Genomic DNA, 16,372 nt, shown 5'->3' on the forward strand with positions numbered 1-16,372 from the left:
GGATTGGACTAATCCATTGCCACAAATCGTTCGTACGCGAAGAAAATTAAGTTCTTTGGGCCCCAGAGGATTGACGGGCGAACTGTCAGTTTTTTTAGGATACGAGATATCCATCCTTCCTTTTCTTCTCTTTTTTTTTTTTTTTTTTTAACTTTTATTTTTTTGAGGTGCATTGCTAACCACCGTTACCTTGTTAGCTTAGCTTTCAAAGTATGGGGGAGCAGATGGTGGTCCACCTATAGAGAATTCGTATAATAATGTTCGTAAGTTGTAAAAGAAACGGGAAAAAAGAAAAAGGTAAAGGCTGGTTGGCTGGTAGGTCCCACCCCCGGAGATCTGGGGGGTGCCACATCATCAAATTCCACGCACTGCTACCCATGTCATCTCCACGTGGCGCCTCCATCGGCCCTCCACGACGCTGTTTCCTAATTTTTGCATAATAGTCGGGGGAAAAAAGAAAAAGAAAAAGAGCAGCTCCTGGGAGCGAAGAGAGCGAGGTGCAAAGAGAGCATATAAAAGCCGCAAACGAGAAGCGCTCCTCTCTTCGCGAGGCAGGAGAAGAAAAAGGATTGAAGGGTTCTTTCCTCCCTCGCGCTTCGTGATCTTCTCGCTTCCTCGAGGGCGACAACTTGAATGCGACCAAGGCACGAGTCGCTCCTAGTTCCGATCGGTTTTCCGCTCTATTCCGATCCCAGCCGCCTCTCCAAGAGCTCTCCTTCGATCCTCCTCGCGACGACAGCCATTGGAGCTGCCACGAATTCTAGGTCAAAGTGTTTCCCAATCCTTGTGACTTTATATTTCGGTGTTCTTTTTAGCTATTCCTTGGATTTTGCGTTGCGAGATATCGGATTCCTTATCTATCATGCGTCTTGCACCAGTTGTGGTTCATTGGAAAAGGAAACTATTATTATTATTGTTATTATTTGGAACTTGTTAATCGGTTCTTCTATTGGGATTGCTATATGGTTGCCGTGCTGTGTTGGTCGAAGTTAAGAATTAATTCGCAATGTGAGTTGTAGTTGAGAGGAGTAGACCTTTCTACACAATTGACTGCATTGGCGTTGAAATGGTCCTTTCTAGGGTTTATTCATTGCGCGTTTGGGTAGAACTCCTTGATGTCAATAATTATCTTCGATTTGTAACATCTCCAAGTGCTACTACGCTCATTTGATGCTTTCTCTATGTAGTTGTCAATGTATTTCTTCGAACTCTTTGTAAGGACATGCAACTTTACAGATTTTTATTGCAGGATCTGGCTAAATTGAGATCTTGAACTTGGAAGTAGTTGTTGGTTTCGGTGGTTAGGCACTTAGGTGCATTTGAGATCTCTTATGCCTCTCTATAAGAGAAAGCCCTTTACCCTGCTGGAGCCACCCCAGGATCTGGATCCCCACGAGCTTGTTTTCCAAGTTCGGTTTACCAAGGAGATATTTCATGATTACCAGTATCCTTTTTCTATGAATTTTAATGCTATGTTAACCTATCAAATGACTAGTTTGTTTTCTTTTTTTTTTCCCTCGGCACCTTTTGATTTAAACAAGGACGATTATATTTCTCAACATTGAATTTATATTTTGCACTAAGTCATCTAGCTTCTTGGGCTACTTGTAAGTTGTGATGGATGACCTCCATTTTCTATATCCTCAACCTAATATAAGGGCATATTTGAAGAAGGTGAATCTTTACCGCCGAAGAGTTTGGACCTGTAAAGTTACTGGGAAGACCAATTTAACTTATGAAGAAGCATTGGTTTCAGAGCATCGTGCAGCTGAGAAAGTTCAGCAATTTCCTAAAGAATTAGTGGCTCCAGTACTTCATATGGTTCAGTACAGTAAGATTCAAGTATCACTGCATTAATTCCTCTCTTGCCTTTCTTATTCATGTTCTTTTCTTGTGGTTCTGATTTCTCTGAGCAGAAGTGGCTTTCTAAGAGCTTTGATCTGATTTGTCATCCTATCCTGGTGATTATTTTCTTCTGCATTTTCTTATGGTCCAAATTGTATAATCCAATGTACAATGTTTGTTTCAGATTACTTATTGTAATATCTGTCAGTAGGATTTTTGTTCAAGAAACACGTTATGTAAAATATTGAAATTCTCAAAATTTGGTAGGTTTTAGCCTTATATAATTTACTACTGTGTAATGGATTGATTACATTTCTGTCATCCTAAACCATTTTATGTAGAATTTGTAAAATATTAATCACTAGTTGAAGATTGCAACTTTCATTCAAGTATTTTTTTCAGAGACTGATACTTTAGTAACCAAATTTCCTGCACTTCATGTCATAATGCTTTAATAATTGGTCAATCGATCCATTAGTTCTTCTTTCAAATTTTTTATTGTTCTAGAAGTTGGACACAACATGTTGCTAACAGTTAGTATCAGCAACTTTTCACCCTTTAATTGCAAATGATGTCAATTTGAGTATTTTATGGTAGAACAAGCTTCTAGAGTGCAACACCCCTTGATGATAAATTTAATGGGGGAAATCATTTGTTGCCCTGTTTTATGACTGTAGCTTTTCCTGTTAAATGAAACTTCATTAATGGTACTAATAATTTGCAGGTACTCTTAACTTAAATAATCTTGTGAATGAAATATATTCCAAGTTGCAGGAAGATCTTTTTGAAGGGTTAGAATTGCATGGAAAGAAAGAACAGTCTGTCTCCGCGTGCAAAATTTTAAAGATCCTAGATGATGGAGAGACCAACAAGTATGAAGTAGGTTGGATTGATAGAGATAAGAAGATAATAGACAGATCACTGATCAAAGCTGAAGATCTTATACGCAAGAAACCACCAGTTAGTAGGAATGCACTGAAAGCATTTATCAGGGAATCAACTTTCCAAAATGCTCCATGGGTGGTACATGAGAAACTTGCAAAGGATCACAGGATCAACACTGAACCTCCTGCAAAGTTGATGGATGAGTTTACTATCCGAGATGGATATTTTCGTAGTACTAAATTGACTAGGAGATTAACCAGGGAAAGTATCACTGTGATATTTTGTCCTAATTTTTGTTTTCTTAGAATATTCTAAAAAAATCTGTCATCTTCAGGATTCTGACAAAAGCAGCAAGAGAAGGACAGAAATCGAGGAGGAGGGTTTGGAAGATGTAAATAATATCAGAAAAAAGTTAAAGAAAGGTACCTGATGAAACTTGAGTTTTGCTAGTTGTTCAGTTAGATATTGAGTTGCATATATTCCCCATGCTTTTGTGTAGTTCGGTAACTTCTGCATTTTAAGTAAAAATGAAAGAATGCTTTAACAGATTGTTTTTGATGGTCCATCAAATTTTCAGATGAAGAAAAGACAAAACAAGATCCCATGAAATACCCAATTGATGACCTCTTAGTACAGCCTGCAGTGGATGATCCCATTTTCACGAAGCGCCCTTCTCTTTCTACAGATTTTAAAGTGCCTATGGATTGTGTTGGGGATCTCCTCATGGTTTGGGATTTTTGTTCTTCTTTTAGCAGATTGATGCATTTGTGGCCCTTCACACTGACAGAGTTTGAGAATGCGGTCTGTCACAAGGAGAGCAATCTTGTTCTCATTATGGAAGTACATTCAGCAATTCTCCACTTGCTTATTAAAGATGAAGGTGAATATTTCATGGCTATGCAGAAGAAAAGGCGGAAATCCAAGGTTCCTATATTCCCCTGATATTGGAGCTTCTATGTTTCCCCACCTTCCATGTTGCATTTGTCCTTTAACTATTATATTTGCTCACTTAATGTAGATAACTCTAGTCAACTGGGTTGAGTACATATGTGACTTCTTGGAGATGGAAGATAGGGCTGAATTTTCAGGTCATCTAGCAACTATAAGAAGGGGTCACTATGGCCTTCTTGATATTCGTATAAAACTTGGAATTCTTCGAGAGCTTGTTGCAGAAGCTCTTACAACTGGTGCTATTAGAGATAAGTTAGATGACTGTATTGAACAGCAACAGGCACTTGCAGCAACAACGAGGGAGGTAGCTAGGAGGAGAAGAGAAGAGAAGGACTTGAATAAGGAAGAGCCTGATAAGAAAGAAATGAATCAGTCCTCCGAGAATGGCAAAGGAAGCTTATTGAAATCTGGTGCTGATAAGGGAAACCATATTTCAGAGAATGGGTAAAAGTCCTTTCCTTTATCTAAAAGGAATGTGTTGATACTGTCCTGTGTTGCATAATAGAGGAACAAGTAAATCTTTTATGGTCTTTGCAGAGATGGAAAACATGATATCTCAAAATTGAGAGGTACTTCCAGTAAGCTGAGGTTGGTTGCTGGAAGTTATGCAGAAAAAGCAAAGAGCTTATCTCTTAGGAAAAATAGTATGAGGGGCCATCACAGAGGAAAGGATAGACACAAGGAGGTTGAGGAAAAGAAATCTGAAGAAGGGCAGGTATGTTTGTCAATCCCTCCGCGCTGTATGTCTGTGAGCATCTATCCTCCTGTCTTTACAGATGGAAGCAACTATTCTTTTATCTTCCTCCTTCATCAACTTACCTTTATAGTGATTTCAAAACAGAAACAGCACTTTGAAAGGGAGATTGAGAAATTATCTATACGCACGAGTTCACTTGGAAAAGATAGAGATTACAACAGGTATTGGTTCTTCCGACGTGAAGGAAGACTATTTGTTGAAAGTTCAGATTCCAAGCAGTGGGGATATTATACAACTGCTGAAGAGGTCAATTTTCTTCACAAGTTTATGGCACTTTGTTCTCTATCTTCTAATTTCTTGTTATGATGCTGATGATCATTAAATTGATGCAAACATATCAGCTCAATGCACTTCTGAGCTCACTAAATCCAAAAGGTGAGAGGGAGAGAGCTCTCAAGAGACAGCTGGAGAAGTTCTATAATAGAATAAGGTACATATGTTATTCTGTTTCATAGCATTGTGTAATTATTTTGAATTGCTAGTTCACTTTTATATTTAGTTTCTGATATTAATTACCTTTTTTATTATTATTGTATCTCATCACTTTACTTGCGAACCTCTGATAGAAATTTACAGGGAAGGTATTCTTTATCTTTTTACATGATAACAAACATGAAATGATCAATAGGTGCAAATTTGCATTTTGCTTCTGCTATGATAAGGAATGAGTTGGCATGGCTTCAAATAGGAAGCAAGTGAGTTCAGTTGTACCCAAAGGAGTAAATAATTTTAATCAGTCCCAGTGTACAGATTGTACATAAAAAAAAATAAAGTTATGTTGGTCCCACCTTTCCACTGCATTATAGAGCAAGCAACCAATTGAAGAATGGTGATCCTTTCAAGTCAGAGCAGAAGCTCATAGATGAGACCTATGACTTGCAATTAAGGGTTTAGTAAGTAGTTTGTATGTAGAAATGATAACAGACTTGCAGGGCATCAGTCTGTTATTGAGTTTGGGATCATATTTACATTTGTTATGATCCTATCTAAAGTCGGTCTCATTCTGTTAAGACTAATAAACAGATATTAAATTCATTAAGTTCCTGCTAGTCAAAGATGGTGTGTGCAGAAATGCTTTAGAATACTTGGTTGCTTAGGAATTAGGGGTGAAAACGGGTCGGATTAACTCCGATCCGACCCGATTTGGATCGGATTCGGATAGAAAATTTCTATCCGATCCGGATACAGATTCTGATACGGATAGAGTTTCTGAAAAATATTCGGATACGAATTCGGATACGGGTCGGATAAATTTTTCGGATTCAGATACGGATAACGAATATCTGTTTACTCGCATATTTTTTTGAATGATTTACAGTTTTTAGTTTGCTTATTTAAATAATAAATATTAATATTGTTACTAATAATACGTTATATTTTATTTATAGAAATTAATTTCTCTAATTTTACATATTTGACATACAAAAAATTTTTTTGTTGTAAAACTCTTAATATTTTTGTGTTAATTATATCTAAATAAAATATTATAATTCTTTTAAATTCAACCAATATCCGTTTAAGATCCGATCCTCTATCCGAAAATTATCCGTATCCGTTTAGTTAAGATATGATTTTAAATTTTGCTATTCGTTCAATATCCGTATCCAAGTTCGTATTCGGACTAAAAATATGAATCCGGATATGAGTTGAGCACTATCCGATCCGTATTTGATCCGTTTTCACCCCTACTAGGAATAAAAAGGATCCAACCACTGTTTGCACTCAAATTTACTGGAAAACATTTGAGTGCAAGTTCTCCCCAGAAATTAAGTTAAGCAAAGTTTATTCTTGCATAAATGGGATACTCATCTTGATCCTTAATGGTTAATGAGATGGTAGTTTGACCAAGTTTACATCCAAAATTTTGGAGCATTTTAGAATATTTTCTTACACCTATGAGGGTGCTCTATATGCTTGAGAGATGATCTTTCAAGTTGATTTTTTAGATGTAGGTTATTCCAGATTTCACTTACGTTTGTATATATGCGTGAGAACAACAAATCATATTGATAGAATAAATCTTGTTTTCAGACATCTCTAACATTGTTGTAACTGACAAAGTTGATTAATGACCCCATACAGCTGTTGATAATCTTTACTTCTGCCTATGCAGTGCGGCCTTACATAAGAGATCAAAAGATGCTCAAAGGGACCTACTCGAAGAGGCTGTACTCCGTCGATCCACACGTGTTAGAGCCCAACCAAGGGTTAATCCAGCTATGGCATTCCTCAAATATGTGAACAAGTGGAAGGAGAATTGATCCACCCCAGTTATTCAGTAAATACACCAAAGAAATAAATTCTTGACATTTTATGCGGCGGAGGCTTGATATTTCACACCAGCCTCAAAAGAATTCGCATCCTGACATCCAGACCTACTGCAAATCTCGATTTTGAATTTATTTTGGCGGAAACCCTGTACTTGTTTAGGAAGTGTAAAATGTGAATGTTAACATCGAGATTAATTATATACCATTTGTTGGCCAAGTTGATTAACTTTGGTATGTCTTACTGCTGCTAATATCTGAGTAATAGAATGTGATTTTTTTGCGCAAGAGTGTTCAATTATTTGGCCTCTAAGGTTGGTAATATCAACTGTTTCGTTCGTATTAGTAAGCAGGGGTTGAAAAAAATATGAGAGGTGAAGCTTCTAAAAGATGTGGCCCAATGGAGAGTCAAGCTGGGGTCACATCTGCAGCCTATTGGTTGGCCCCAGAGCTTAGTAAGATGGAAAGCCACTGGGACCTTAACATGTGTCAAGGCATAATAAGAAGTAGTACATAGATAAGAAACATGTGAACCTGAAAGTGCAAAGGTGGTGGATTTTTAAATTTTTTTTTATTTCTTTTGCAGGCATTCTTTGCTCCTTCCTCCTATGATCATGGCTTGCATGGCAAGTTCAGTCATTCCAAGATGGAAGAGGATTCCTCTCAGCCTGTTTGATTGGGGCAAGGGAAGAAGGGCAGATGAACAAAAACAACCCAAGTATCATGACATTGACCTCCCATTCTCCACCTCCCTTGTGGCTAACACACACCTAAGAGGTGATTGATGATTCACTCTCCTTCCTTAGTTTGTTCATTGCGTATGTATCATGAAACCTATATTGCTATCCTAGTTTGGGTAGTTATCTGTATTTAGTTGTAATTATTACAATAGATAAGGAGGTGCTTGGCTGTTAGAAATGTAATTAAGAAGTGTGGATTGTGAAAATGGGAGGCTATATACCGAAAATGCCTTTGATTTAGGTTTAGCACCACTGTATTCTTCTCTAATCCATGAGTAGAACACCTTCATTCTTCAAAACCAAATACTAAACCCAAAAACGTTTTAACCCCAATTTGAACTCCTTTTAAGTGAATAATAAATTTTCATTGCAATTCGGGCAGGCAGGGAGCTCAAATGCTGCTATAGAGCCTCCATTGACGGCTTCAGCGCCGCCGACTTCCACCGCCGCAGCGACTTCAAAGGCCCATGCGTGGTCGTAGGCTACACCACAAGCTCCTTCAAGTTTGGAGCATTCAATCCTGAAGGATATAGGAGCACTGATGATTACTATGACACCTTCGATGCATTCCTCTTCTACTGGAAGGAGGAGAAGACTACCGCCGCCGCCGCCGCTGATGCTGATGCTGATGCTGATGCTGATGCTGAACTGATCATACTGCCTAAAGTTGGAGGCAGTGGTGCCGCACTGTTTGATTATGCAAGGGGAGGGCCTCAGTTTGGAGCTGATGGGCTGCTCATCGGCCCGCCGCTCGCGCCGGTGATGGGCGGCTTCGCCGGGCCGGATACAAACTCCGGCGTTGGCGATCTCAGGCAGGCTAAGTCAAGGCTGGGGTTGTCTTATGCCAAGAGGGAGGATGGCAAGGACTCATTGTTTGGTGATGAGTACAGAGCTACTCTTGTGGAAGTGGAAGTCTTTTGTAGTCCTTACATTGCAAGCTTATACTAATCAACAATTTTACCATAGTTACTTTTACAACTCCACCCCCTCCTTTTATTTTATTTATTTTTAACACGTTAGTATTTATTCGTTGTTAGTTTAACTAATGAAGAATTCATGGAGAAGGTTGTTTTAGATAATAATTGGAAAAAAGAAGGGGTAATTTAGATAAGCTAAAAAAAAAGTGGGGATCTAATCATATATAAGAAAAGGAGAGGGGCTGAAATGGAAAAGTCACTAGTTCATAAAAGAATTTCAATTAAATCAACGGGCATTTCCGTCAAAGAGCCTTCCATTTATAATATCCTGGCTCGCCGCTATACATTTTTCGAGCGCGGGCTTCTCATCTTATCCGCCACCGACCAAAAACCCTAACCCTAAACCTAGCTTTTCTAGGGATTTTAGCTCCTGGGCCCATTCCCGTTCCCGTCGACGATGGCGAAGCCCGGTCGAGGTCGTCGGGCCTCTCGCTCGGGGTCTGCGTCCGGCTCCTCCTCCCGGTCGCGCTCTTCCTCCGGGTCGGACTCCCGCTCGAGGTCGCGATCCCGGTCCCGATCCAGGTCCTTCTCCTCCTCGTCCTCCTCTCCCTCGCGAAGCGCGAGCTCCCGGAGCCGATCGCCTCCGCCGCGGAGAAGAAGGTGAGATCGTAGACGAGATAATGTTCTGTTGATTCTTCCTTAAGTGACTACTAGCGGTTCATTTTACGGTTCTTTTGACCTTTTCCTTTTTGCATTTTTATTACATCTTAAGGGTTCTTGATACATAGAAGTGGCATTTTCTGATCGATAATTAGAAGGTTTTGGTATGCATTCCAGTGCAGATGGGACCATAGCTTGTTAGTGTAGTTGTTTGGCATTTTTGAGGTTGTAATAGCATCTTGTTTTTTTCTTACCCTTTATATTTTTCTAGCGTACTTCTGCTGTCAAGTACTTAAGGTGAGATTTTGACTTGTTAGATATAACTAGTTGTGGATTTATTAGTTAGTTTGGCTCGCCAAAATTTGATATCAATTAGGAAGTAAAAACTAGGTTTTGTGGGGGCAGCCGACCTTTTCTGGTTTCATTTCTTATTTTGGAAAATGGGGGGTTAGCTCCAATAATTTTCCCGTGGTAATAAGGGTTAATGACTATTCCTTTGCTTGATAGGAGCAGGCTACTTTCTCACCCTTTAATCCTGATTTGAAAATCCATATCCACTCAGTTACTCGGTTGTATTTCAATTGTAAAGCCTGACGGTAGAATTCCGTTCGCATTTCTGGGTTATTAACAATGTCTCCTTAAATTTAGTTGTTTTAGTTTTATTTGGTCAGGCTCTGTTTGATTTATTGGTCTTTTGGATGGTTTAACATTTCCTTTTCCAGACATTGTCATTCTAACTTATATTGAGAATAGCTTTATATCTCTCAAGCACACGTATACACTCATGTGTACCCAGAGATATACCTTTTCCCATGGCCCCATTGACTTGCTGTTGTCACCAGGACTGGCCATTTGCTGCTAGCCATCTCCTTTAACTATTTCATGTCCTTCATTCACCCACAAATGCAACAAACCTAGATTAGCATTAATTTATTGAATGTAAGTACCAGCTCTTATCCCTAGTATTAGTAATTACTTTTTTTAGGTACAAAAATCTTTGTAGATTGGGTATTAAGTACTAGTTAGTCAAGAAATTGCCTCCAATATTATCTGTTTATTATATATATTTTTTATTTTCTACCTTTTATTTTCTTTTCCTTCTACTTTTAGGATTTACTTCATATAAAAAATGCTCATATTCTGGTTGCTATTTGTTGTTAATCAGCCCACCTGGAGCAGCGAGGCGAGGTCGTTCACCATCACCACCACCTCCTAAAAAAGCTTCACCCCCTAGGTGGGATTTTATTAAGTGACTTTTTCCCTATTTCATTTCATCTTTATTTCAAAAGTTTGTTATATTAGGGTTGCATGATTATATGTGAGTTTGATATCTGTTTTGTTGATGAGACTAATTCCATGCTGAGTATAATTGGTCTAATCATTGACTATTTAATGCAAGTTCCAACTTCTCCTTAACGATTTAAGTCAAAAAGGTGTATGGTGTTCCTTTGGATCATGATTGATATTTTGGAGTAAACATAATATGAGAGACATCCTTTTAATTTGGGCCCATTGTTTCTTTGTCTCCCAATTTCAGCAGTAGCTGTTTCATGTTTGTGAGGTTGAGCAAGTTATGTAGTTCTGGGTAGAATTTCAAAAGAATTTTATGGTAAAATCTAGCACAGAGCTGTATCTTATCTCTCTATGTGCTCATGATCACATGAAAAATTTAATGAATTATATGTACAGTTACCAAAAGATACACTACATAATTTACCTTATATGTGCATAGGATTGTAAATTATTGCAGCAAGGGGGTGCACACTGTTCAATTTCTTACTCTTTTGATAATTTGTTGTATAACTGGTGGCAGGATCTTTATTTGCATCTTATTTTCCCTATAAATATTCACTGGTTATAAATTTAATGTGATAAGTTTAGTTGTTGGAAGTGTTAAGTGGTAAAATTCTCAATTCTTGCACATATTGATGTTAAGAAACTCAGTGGCAACTTTGATTTTTATTCCAGGAAAACATCCCCAGTACCTGAGTCTGTTGTTCTCCACATTGATCATCTATCCAGGAATGTCAATGAAGCTCATCTAAAAGAAATATTCAGTAAGTTCATAATTCTAGCTGCTCTTTTCTTTTTAATGAGTTCTATACTGTTTATGAGTTATCATTTATCAAGATGGCAATTCAAACAAATGTTAATGAGTTTATCTAGCCTTTTCATTTAGAATCTAGTTAGTTTCTTCGAGAAATTGTTTCAGAGGATCTCTTTGTTTCTCGTTATCTATATTTCTTGTATTCTGTAGTATGTAGGTATGTAACTTGGTCTTCTAGGAATTCAATGGTTTTGCTAATTTTTTCTTATATTTCTACATAAATTTTAGGAGAAATCCTTGAATCTTTTAATGAGTCTGAAATGGTTTTTTTTTTTTTATCGAAGAAGGCTCCATGTTCATCTTTTAATATTTCAATGAAGGAGAGGAAACAAAATATCCAACAATATCTTGAACATCTCCAATAGTAGTTGCTTGGAAAGTTTAATTGTTCATTTGAAGTTGTTTAACTGTCACAGGTTTTGCTAAAATCACAAGGTAAGTTCTGTTGTTAGTTGGAAACTGAATAGATGAGATTAGTCCGGTTATTGAGGCTGAGATATACAAAATGACAAACAGAAAAGTTATGTTAATCTATGTATTTGGATCTAGATCTAACTTTTATTTTTATGAAACCTAGCATATACTCCATATTCTAATCAATATTCTTTAGTTCTTCCATGTTTTGGTTTGTAATTGTCTGCATATGTGGCATATATACAAAAGTTTTGAAATATTCACTTCCTGAGCTTTATATTGTTATGCAGGCAATTTTGGTGAAATAGTTAATGTGGAGCTGACAATGGACCGCATTGTAAGTCAATAGTCTTGGTTCCTTTATTATTAGGAGAATGAGTGACTCTTGCTTGGCTGTATGATTCACCTTTCTTACACACTATTCAGGTTAACCTTCCTCGGGGATATGGATATATTGAGTTCAAGAAGAGGGTTGATGCTGAAAAGGCTCTTCTTTATATGGATGGTGTATGTCTCAAACGTCCAAATGGGTAATTAATTGCTAGTCTTTTGTTCACGTGAGGAATTCATGCTGTTTCAACTTTTTCTCTGACAGGGTCAAATTGATGGAAATGTTGTCCGAGTAAAATTTACATTACCACAACGCCAAAAGGCTTCTCCCCCTCCGAAGACTGTTCCTGTTGCTCCAGCAAGGGAAGCTCCTCAAAGAGATAAAGTTGGTCCAAATGCTGAAAAGGATGCTCAAATGCGGCCTAGGGAGTGTAAGTTTCTGTTAGTTTTGTTTTTTTGTTCAATTTCAAAGTCATTTCTGCTCCAGCTTTTTTATTTCTACTTCTTTTTATCATGCCTGCTCTTACTCGTGCATGAGATCTTCTTAACTCTTTTTTCTTTTCTTGACTAAGTTTATGTTGAAGTTCCCTATAATTTGATGACTTCAGTTTCATGACTTCTGTTTTATTGTTCCTCTTTTGCAAATTCATACATTTTTTATTTTGTGAAGATGGTAGTTTTTTATGCTTAGTTTTAATTGCCACATCAGCTTCGCCACGACGGAAACCACTGTCACCTCCACGGAGACGATCCCCACCTGCGAATCGAAAAGTTGATTCACCCAAGCGTCGAACTGATTCCTCCCCTCGACGACGCCCTGAATCCCCTGTTCGACGAAGGCCAGCTTCTTCTCCAGTTCGACGTGGTGAAACACCACCACCTCGGCGGCGGGTTGGATCTCCTCCTAGGAGACGTTCACCTTCCCCTGCTCCTCGAAGGAACAGGTCACCTGCGCGGTTAGTCATTTTGACATGTTCTCTTGTATAAACATAATAGCATTGACCTATCTCCATGTTAACAGGATTTCTCCTAGAAGAGGTCGTGGCAGTCCGGTCCGCAAGCGCTCCCCAATGCCTCCAAGAAGGCGGTAAGTTACTCGTTAGGAAAAGCATGTGTCTGACAATCCTTTGCTTTGTTTTCTTGCTGTTTGGGCTGTAGAGAATATAGTGTGGACTTTATGTTATATGGCTTATTTTCAACCTTATGCTTTAGATTAATCACAACAACTTGGTGTCTGACAGAGGACAACTCATAATTGGAAATAGTTTTACAAACTATTCTGGAAACGTATCTCTAATGATAATTAATGAAGCACATAACCCTAAGTAAAATTGTGAGATAGATATCCAATTTTGTGTTGCATTATCAGCTCAAAAGTTTGGGCACATGTAGTAATCCTACACTCAGTGGACGGCATTGCATTGGTACTAAGTTTGTCTTCTTTTCAGGTCATTCTATTCACTGCTAAAAGCAGCACTATTATGAAATTAAGTCTCTGAGTTTGTTTGTTTAAAATGATTGGTCTGGTTGTCCCGCTTGTACAAAACATGTTTCATGTGCTGACATTTAGTTACTTTTTCACAGAATTTCAAATTTTATTTTTCTTCATGAAATGTAAAGGGCTCAAGGGCTCATTTGGTCTTCCCTATTTTATTAAGATCAGATGAATTTTCTTCAACTATTTGGCACCTTGCTGTGAATGTGCAATGAAGTTATTCATTTTCCCATTTCCATTTCTTGGTTATAGTTTACAGATTTATGGAAGAAATACAAATTGCGTTTCGTTCTTGTCAATACTCTTAATGACGTTGGTGCTATTCCAGATCACCACCTCCAAGGCGAGTCAGAAGTCCTCCAAGAAGGTCACCTCCTCCTCGCCGTCGTAGCCGATCACCTATTCGTAGGCCTGCTCGATCTCGTTCCAGATCAATATCTCCTCGCAGGTAATGCCAATTTTGGAATAATTGACCCGGACCGGCCTTTCGATTCTTATTCCTGGTTTGTTGTTTGTTGCCAACTTTGAAGTACATAATAAAGCTTATGGGTTATTGATCTTATTCTAATCAATCCTAGGCTGCATCAATGCTGTTGTATCTTCTGACAAATTACATATGGTTGTGGGTACATGATGAGATTACTAGATTATGATGTTATATGTGGTTAAAGGTGAATATGACTATCTTGAAGGTCTACTTTAAAATGATCAGGGATTGGGACTGCATAGGTTTCTTGCTTCCCTGAAGGATTTGACTTTTCATTTTGGCTGATTTTACCTGCTCTGGTTATTGTCATAAATGATCTAGTTAGGCCCTTTACGATCAGGAAAAAATGAAGCTTCAAACATGTATGAATTATTTATTTTCTTGCTGCAGATTATTATCTAGTTATGTAATGAGAAAGGGAAGTTAATAGTCTTAAATCCAATGGGCTTCTCTCTTTCTCACATTCAAATATGCAAACTTGCTTCTGTTTAGTGTTTCGTACAAGCTTGGTTTACTTGCAGCTGTAAAATGGAGTGTTGCCTTTTTCTGATATTCTTTTACCTTTTCTTTTGTAAAATCAGGGGTCGAGCACCACCTCTGAGGCGTGGAAGGTCAGATTCATCATATTCTGGATCACCAAGCCCTCGAAAGGTATTGCTTGGTTCTCACCAGTTTCTCCTCCAGCATATGCATATTTGCCTGTAGAACAGACTGTCATTCACAATTTTGTACCTATCGAGTTTGTGAACCTAATTTATTTCTTTATTCAGGGAGCTAGAAGAGTATCGAGGAGTCGCAGTCCCAGAAGGTGGTTATTTTCCTACTTTTCCCTCTGCTCTGATGAACCTTTATCAAGCTTTTTTCAGTATATGCAACTCAAGATCTACACCCATAGAAATGGCTGAATTGGAGTATTGATAGATTTTAAATAAAGCTTTTGATTTAAGTGCTTTAACAATCTTTTGCTTCTAAAATTTTGTTGGTTCATTCCAGCTTATGTTATTTTTAGTTTACAATTTGTTTGTTCCTGCTTTATGTGATGTTTACCATGCATCGGCCGAAAAGTCAGTGTAGCTTTCTAACTTTGTTACTCTGGTTGTTTCTTCTCAAGTGGAGTTGTTTTTCCTGTTAATTTGAAGTTGCCAAACATCTTTTTTGTGTTGTTTGTCTTATAGTATTTCTAACAATCTGATTCAACAGCATAATTCTGGCCTGCTTGAATTTTTGCCAATGCAATTTGGATTCTTTTGCTAGCAGTGTTGAACTAGAAATGTTATTATATACCCCACGTGTGGTTTCTAATTTCTTTTGTAATTATTCAATCGTATTGTAGACCTGCTCGAGGAAGAAGCTCCAGTAATAGTGGCAGCAGCAGCAGCTCACCTTCTCCTAAACCTAGTTAGTGTTGGCTGACTCACGATCTCTAGGAGGTAACACCCTCTCTCTCCCTCTCTCTCTCTCTCTCTCTCTCCCCCTCTCTCTCTCTCTCTCTCTCTCCCCCTCCCTCTCTCTCCTGCCTGGTCCACCCTGCTTCATCTCTGCTGGAAGGAAATATCACTAGGAATGTGCAAGAGTATGTGAAAAGATTAGTTATGTAAACTCTGGAAAGATTACGGATATTAACGAACATGGCATGTAGTATGTTTTCCTATATTATTTAGATATTTGGGAAGGATTTCTGCCTTTAAGACTGCTTGAAAGGCTTTTTAGCTTTCTGTTTCTGTTCAAAATTTGAAGTGACATATTGTAACAGACTTTGTATGCACTAAGCTGTTGTGTTGACAATCTTGATTCCTTGTTGTGGTTCTAGCTTTGCGACATTTGTTTTAGATAATATGGTTTGCTATTAACTGCAAGATTTGAAGGAACTATAAAGCTCATATGGTTCCTCGATGCCAGGTGAACAAAATTAGTCCTGTTTCTAAATTCCATATCAGTGGTCTGATTAGCTCAAGCCTGTGTGATTTGTTAGTGTGGTGCATAAAAGCTTCTACAAGCTCCCTGCTGAGAAGCCCTATATGCAAAGACCATTTACCAACTGTCCCCATAATGTGCAATGAGCTATTGTGAGCTTCTTTCGAGAATAAAGAAATAAGCCTCTTTATATTGGTATAATAAAAAGAGGATGAATTTTATACCAATTTTCTCTTAAATATAGAAAATTACAAAAATACCAAGTGCTATCTACCTAAATCAAAGGCATTTTCTGTATTTGGCCTCCCATTCTCACAATCCACACTTCTTCTTAATTACATTTCTAACAGCCCAAGCACCTCCTTGTCTATAGTAATAATTACAACCAAATACAGAGAAACACCCTCTCTAAAATGAGAATAGCAATCTAGGTTTCATGATATATGCAATGAACAAAATAAGGAAGGAGTGAATCATCCATCACCTCTTAGGTATGCCAATGGAGGTGGAGAATGGGAGGTCAATGTCATGATACTTCTGCTTGTTTCTGTTCATCTGCTCTTCTTCCCTTTGCCCCCTTCCATCTTGGAATGGTTGAAGTTG

The 16,372-nt window shown here is 38.1% G+C and overlaps 3 protein-coding genes across 7 annotated transcripts; all 3 read left to right on the plus strand.

Moving 5' to 3' along the window:
* Positions 1-172: 172 nt before the first annotated feature.
* LOC140780164 (uncharacterized) lies at positions 173-7,019 on the plus strand. 4 transcript variants are annotated; one of them, XM_073125555.1, is made up of 11 exons: positions 173-764; positions 1,237-1,444; positions 1,659-1,831; positions 2,570-2,990; positions 3,064-3,152; positions 3,308-3,654; positions 3,749-4,125; positions 4,219-4,396; positions 4,523-4,684; positions 4,780-4,868; positions 6,552-7,019. In XM_073125555.1, the coding sequence occupies exons 2-11, from the start codon at positions 1,332-1,334 to the stop codon at positions 6,697-6,699; spliced, it is 2,097 nt and encodes a 698-aa protein (XP_072981656.1). In that variant the 5' UTR covers positions 173-764; positions 1,237-1,331; the 3' UTR covers positions 6,700-7,019. The 4 variants fall into 4 exon arrangements, with proteins under 4 accessions (XP_072981656.1, XP_072981654.1, XP_072981655.1 ...); XM_073125553.1 differs by having other exon boundaries at positions 174-764; positions 1,250-1,444; positions 6,552-7,018; XM_073125554.1 differs by lacking the exon at positions 173-764 and having other exon boundaries at positions 781-1,444.
* Positions 7,020-7,225: 206 nt separating this feature from the next.
* LOC140780166 (uncharacterized) lies at positions 7,226-8,548 on the plus strand. The gene is made up of 2 exons (XM_073125559.1): positions 7,226-7,482; positions 7,828-8,548. The coding sequence occupies exons 1-2, from the start codon at positions 7,314-7,316 to the stop codon at positions 8,391-8,393; spliced, it is 735 nt and encodes a 244-aa protein (XP_072981660.1). The 5' UTR covers positions 7,226-7,313; the 3' UTR covers positions 8,394-8,548.
* Positions 8,549-8,683: 135 nt separating this feature from the next.
* LOC140780165 (uncharacterized) lies at positions 8,684-15,673 on the plus strand. Of its 2 annotated transcripts, none has more exons than XM_073125558.1 (12): positions 8,684-9,022; positions 10,188-10,256; positions 10,991-11,079; positions 11,834-11,880; positions 11,970-12,050; positions 12,139-12,304; positions 12,583-12,817; positions 12,895-12,960; positions 13,697-13,816; positions 14,437-14,506; positions 14,626-14,663; positions 15,189-15,673. In XM_073125558.1, the coding sequence occupies exons 1-12, from the start codon at positions 8,820-8,822 to the stop codon at positions 15,256-15,258; spliced, it is 1,254 nt and encodes a 417-aa protein (XP_072981659.1). In that variant the 5' UTR covers positions 8,684-8,819; the 3' UTR covers positions 15,259-15,673. The 2 variants fall into 2 exon arrangements, with proteins under 2 accessions (XP_072981659.1, XP_072981658.1); XM_073125557.1 differs by having other exon boundaries at positions 8,687-9,022; positions 12,583-12,829.
* The last annotated feature ends 699 nt before the right edge of the window (positions 15,674-16,372 follow it).

This window comes from Typha angustifolia, chromosome 3 (assembly GCF_048772165.1).
Source record: "Typha angustifolia cultivar Huaian chromosome 3, ASM4877216v1, whole genome shotgun sequence".
Lineage (NCBI taxonomy): Eukaryota > Viridiplantae > Streptophyta > Magnoliopsida > Poales > Typhaceae > Typha > Typha angustifolia.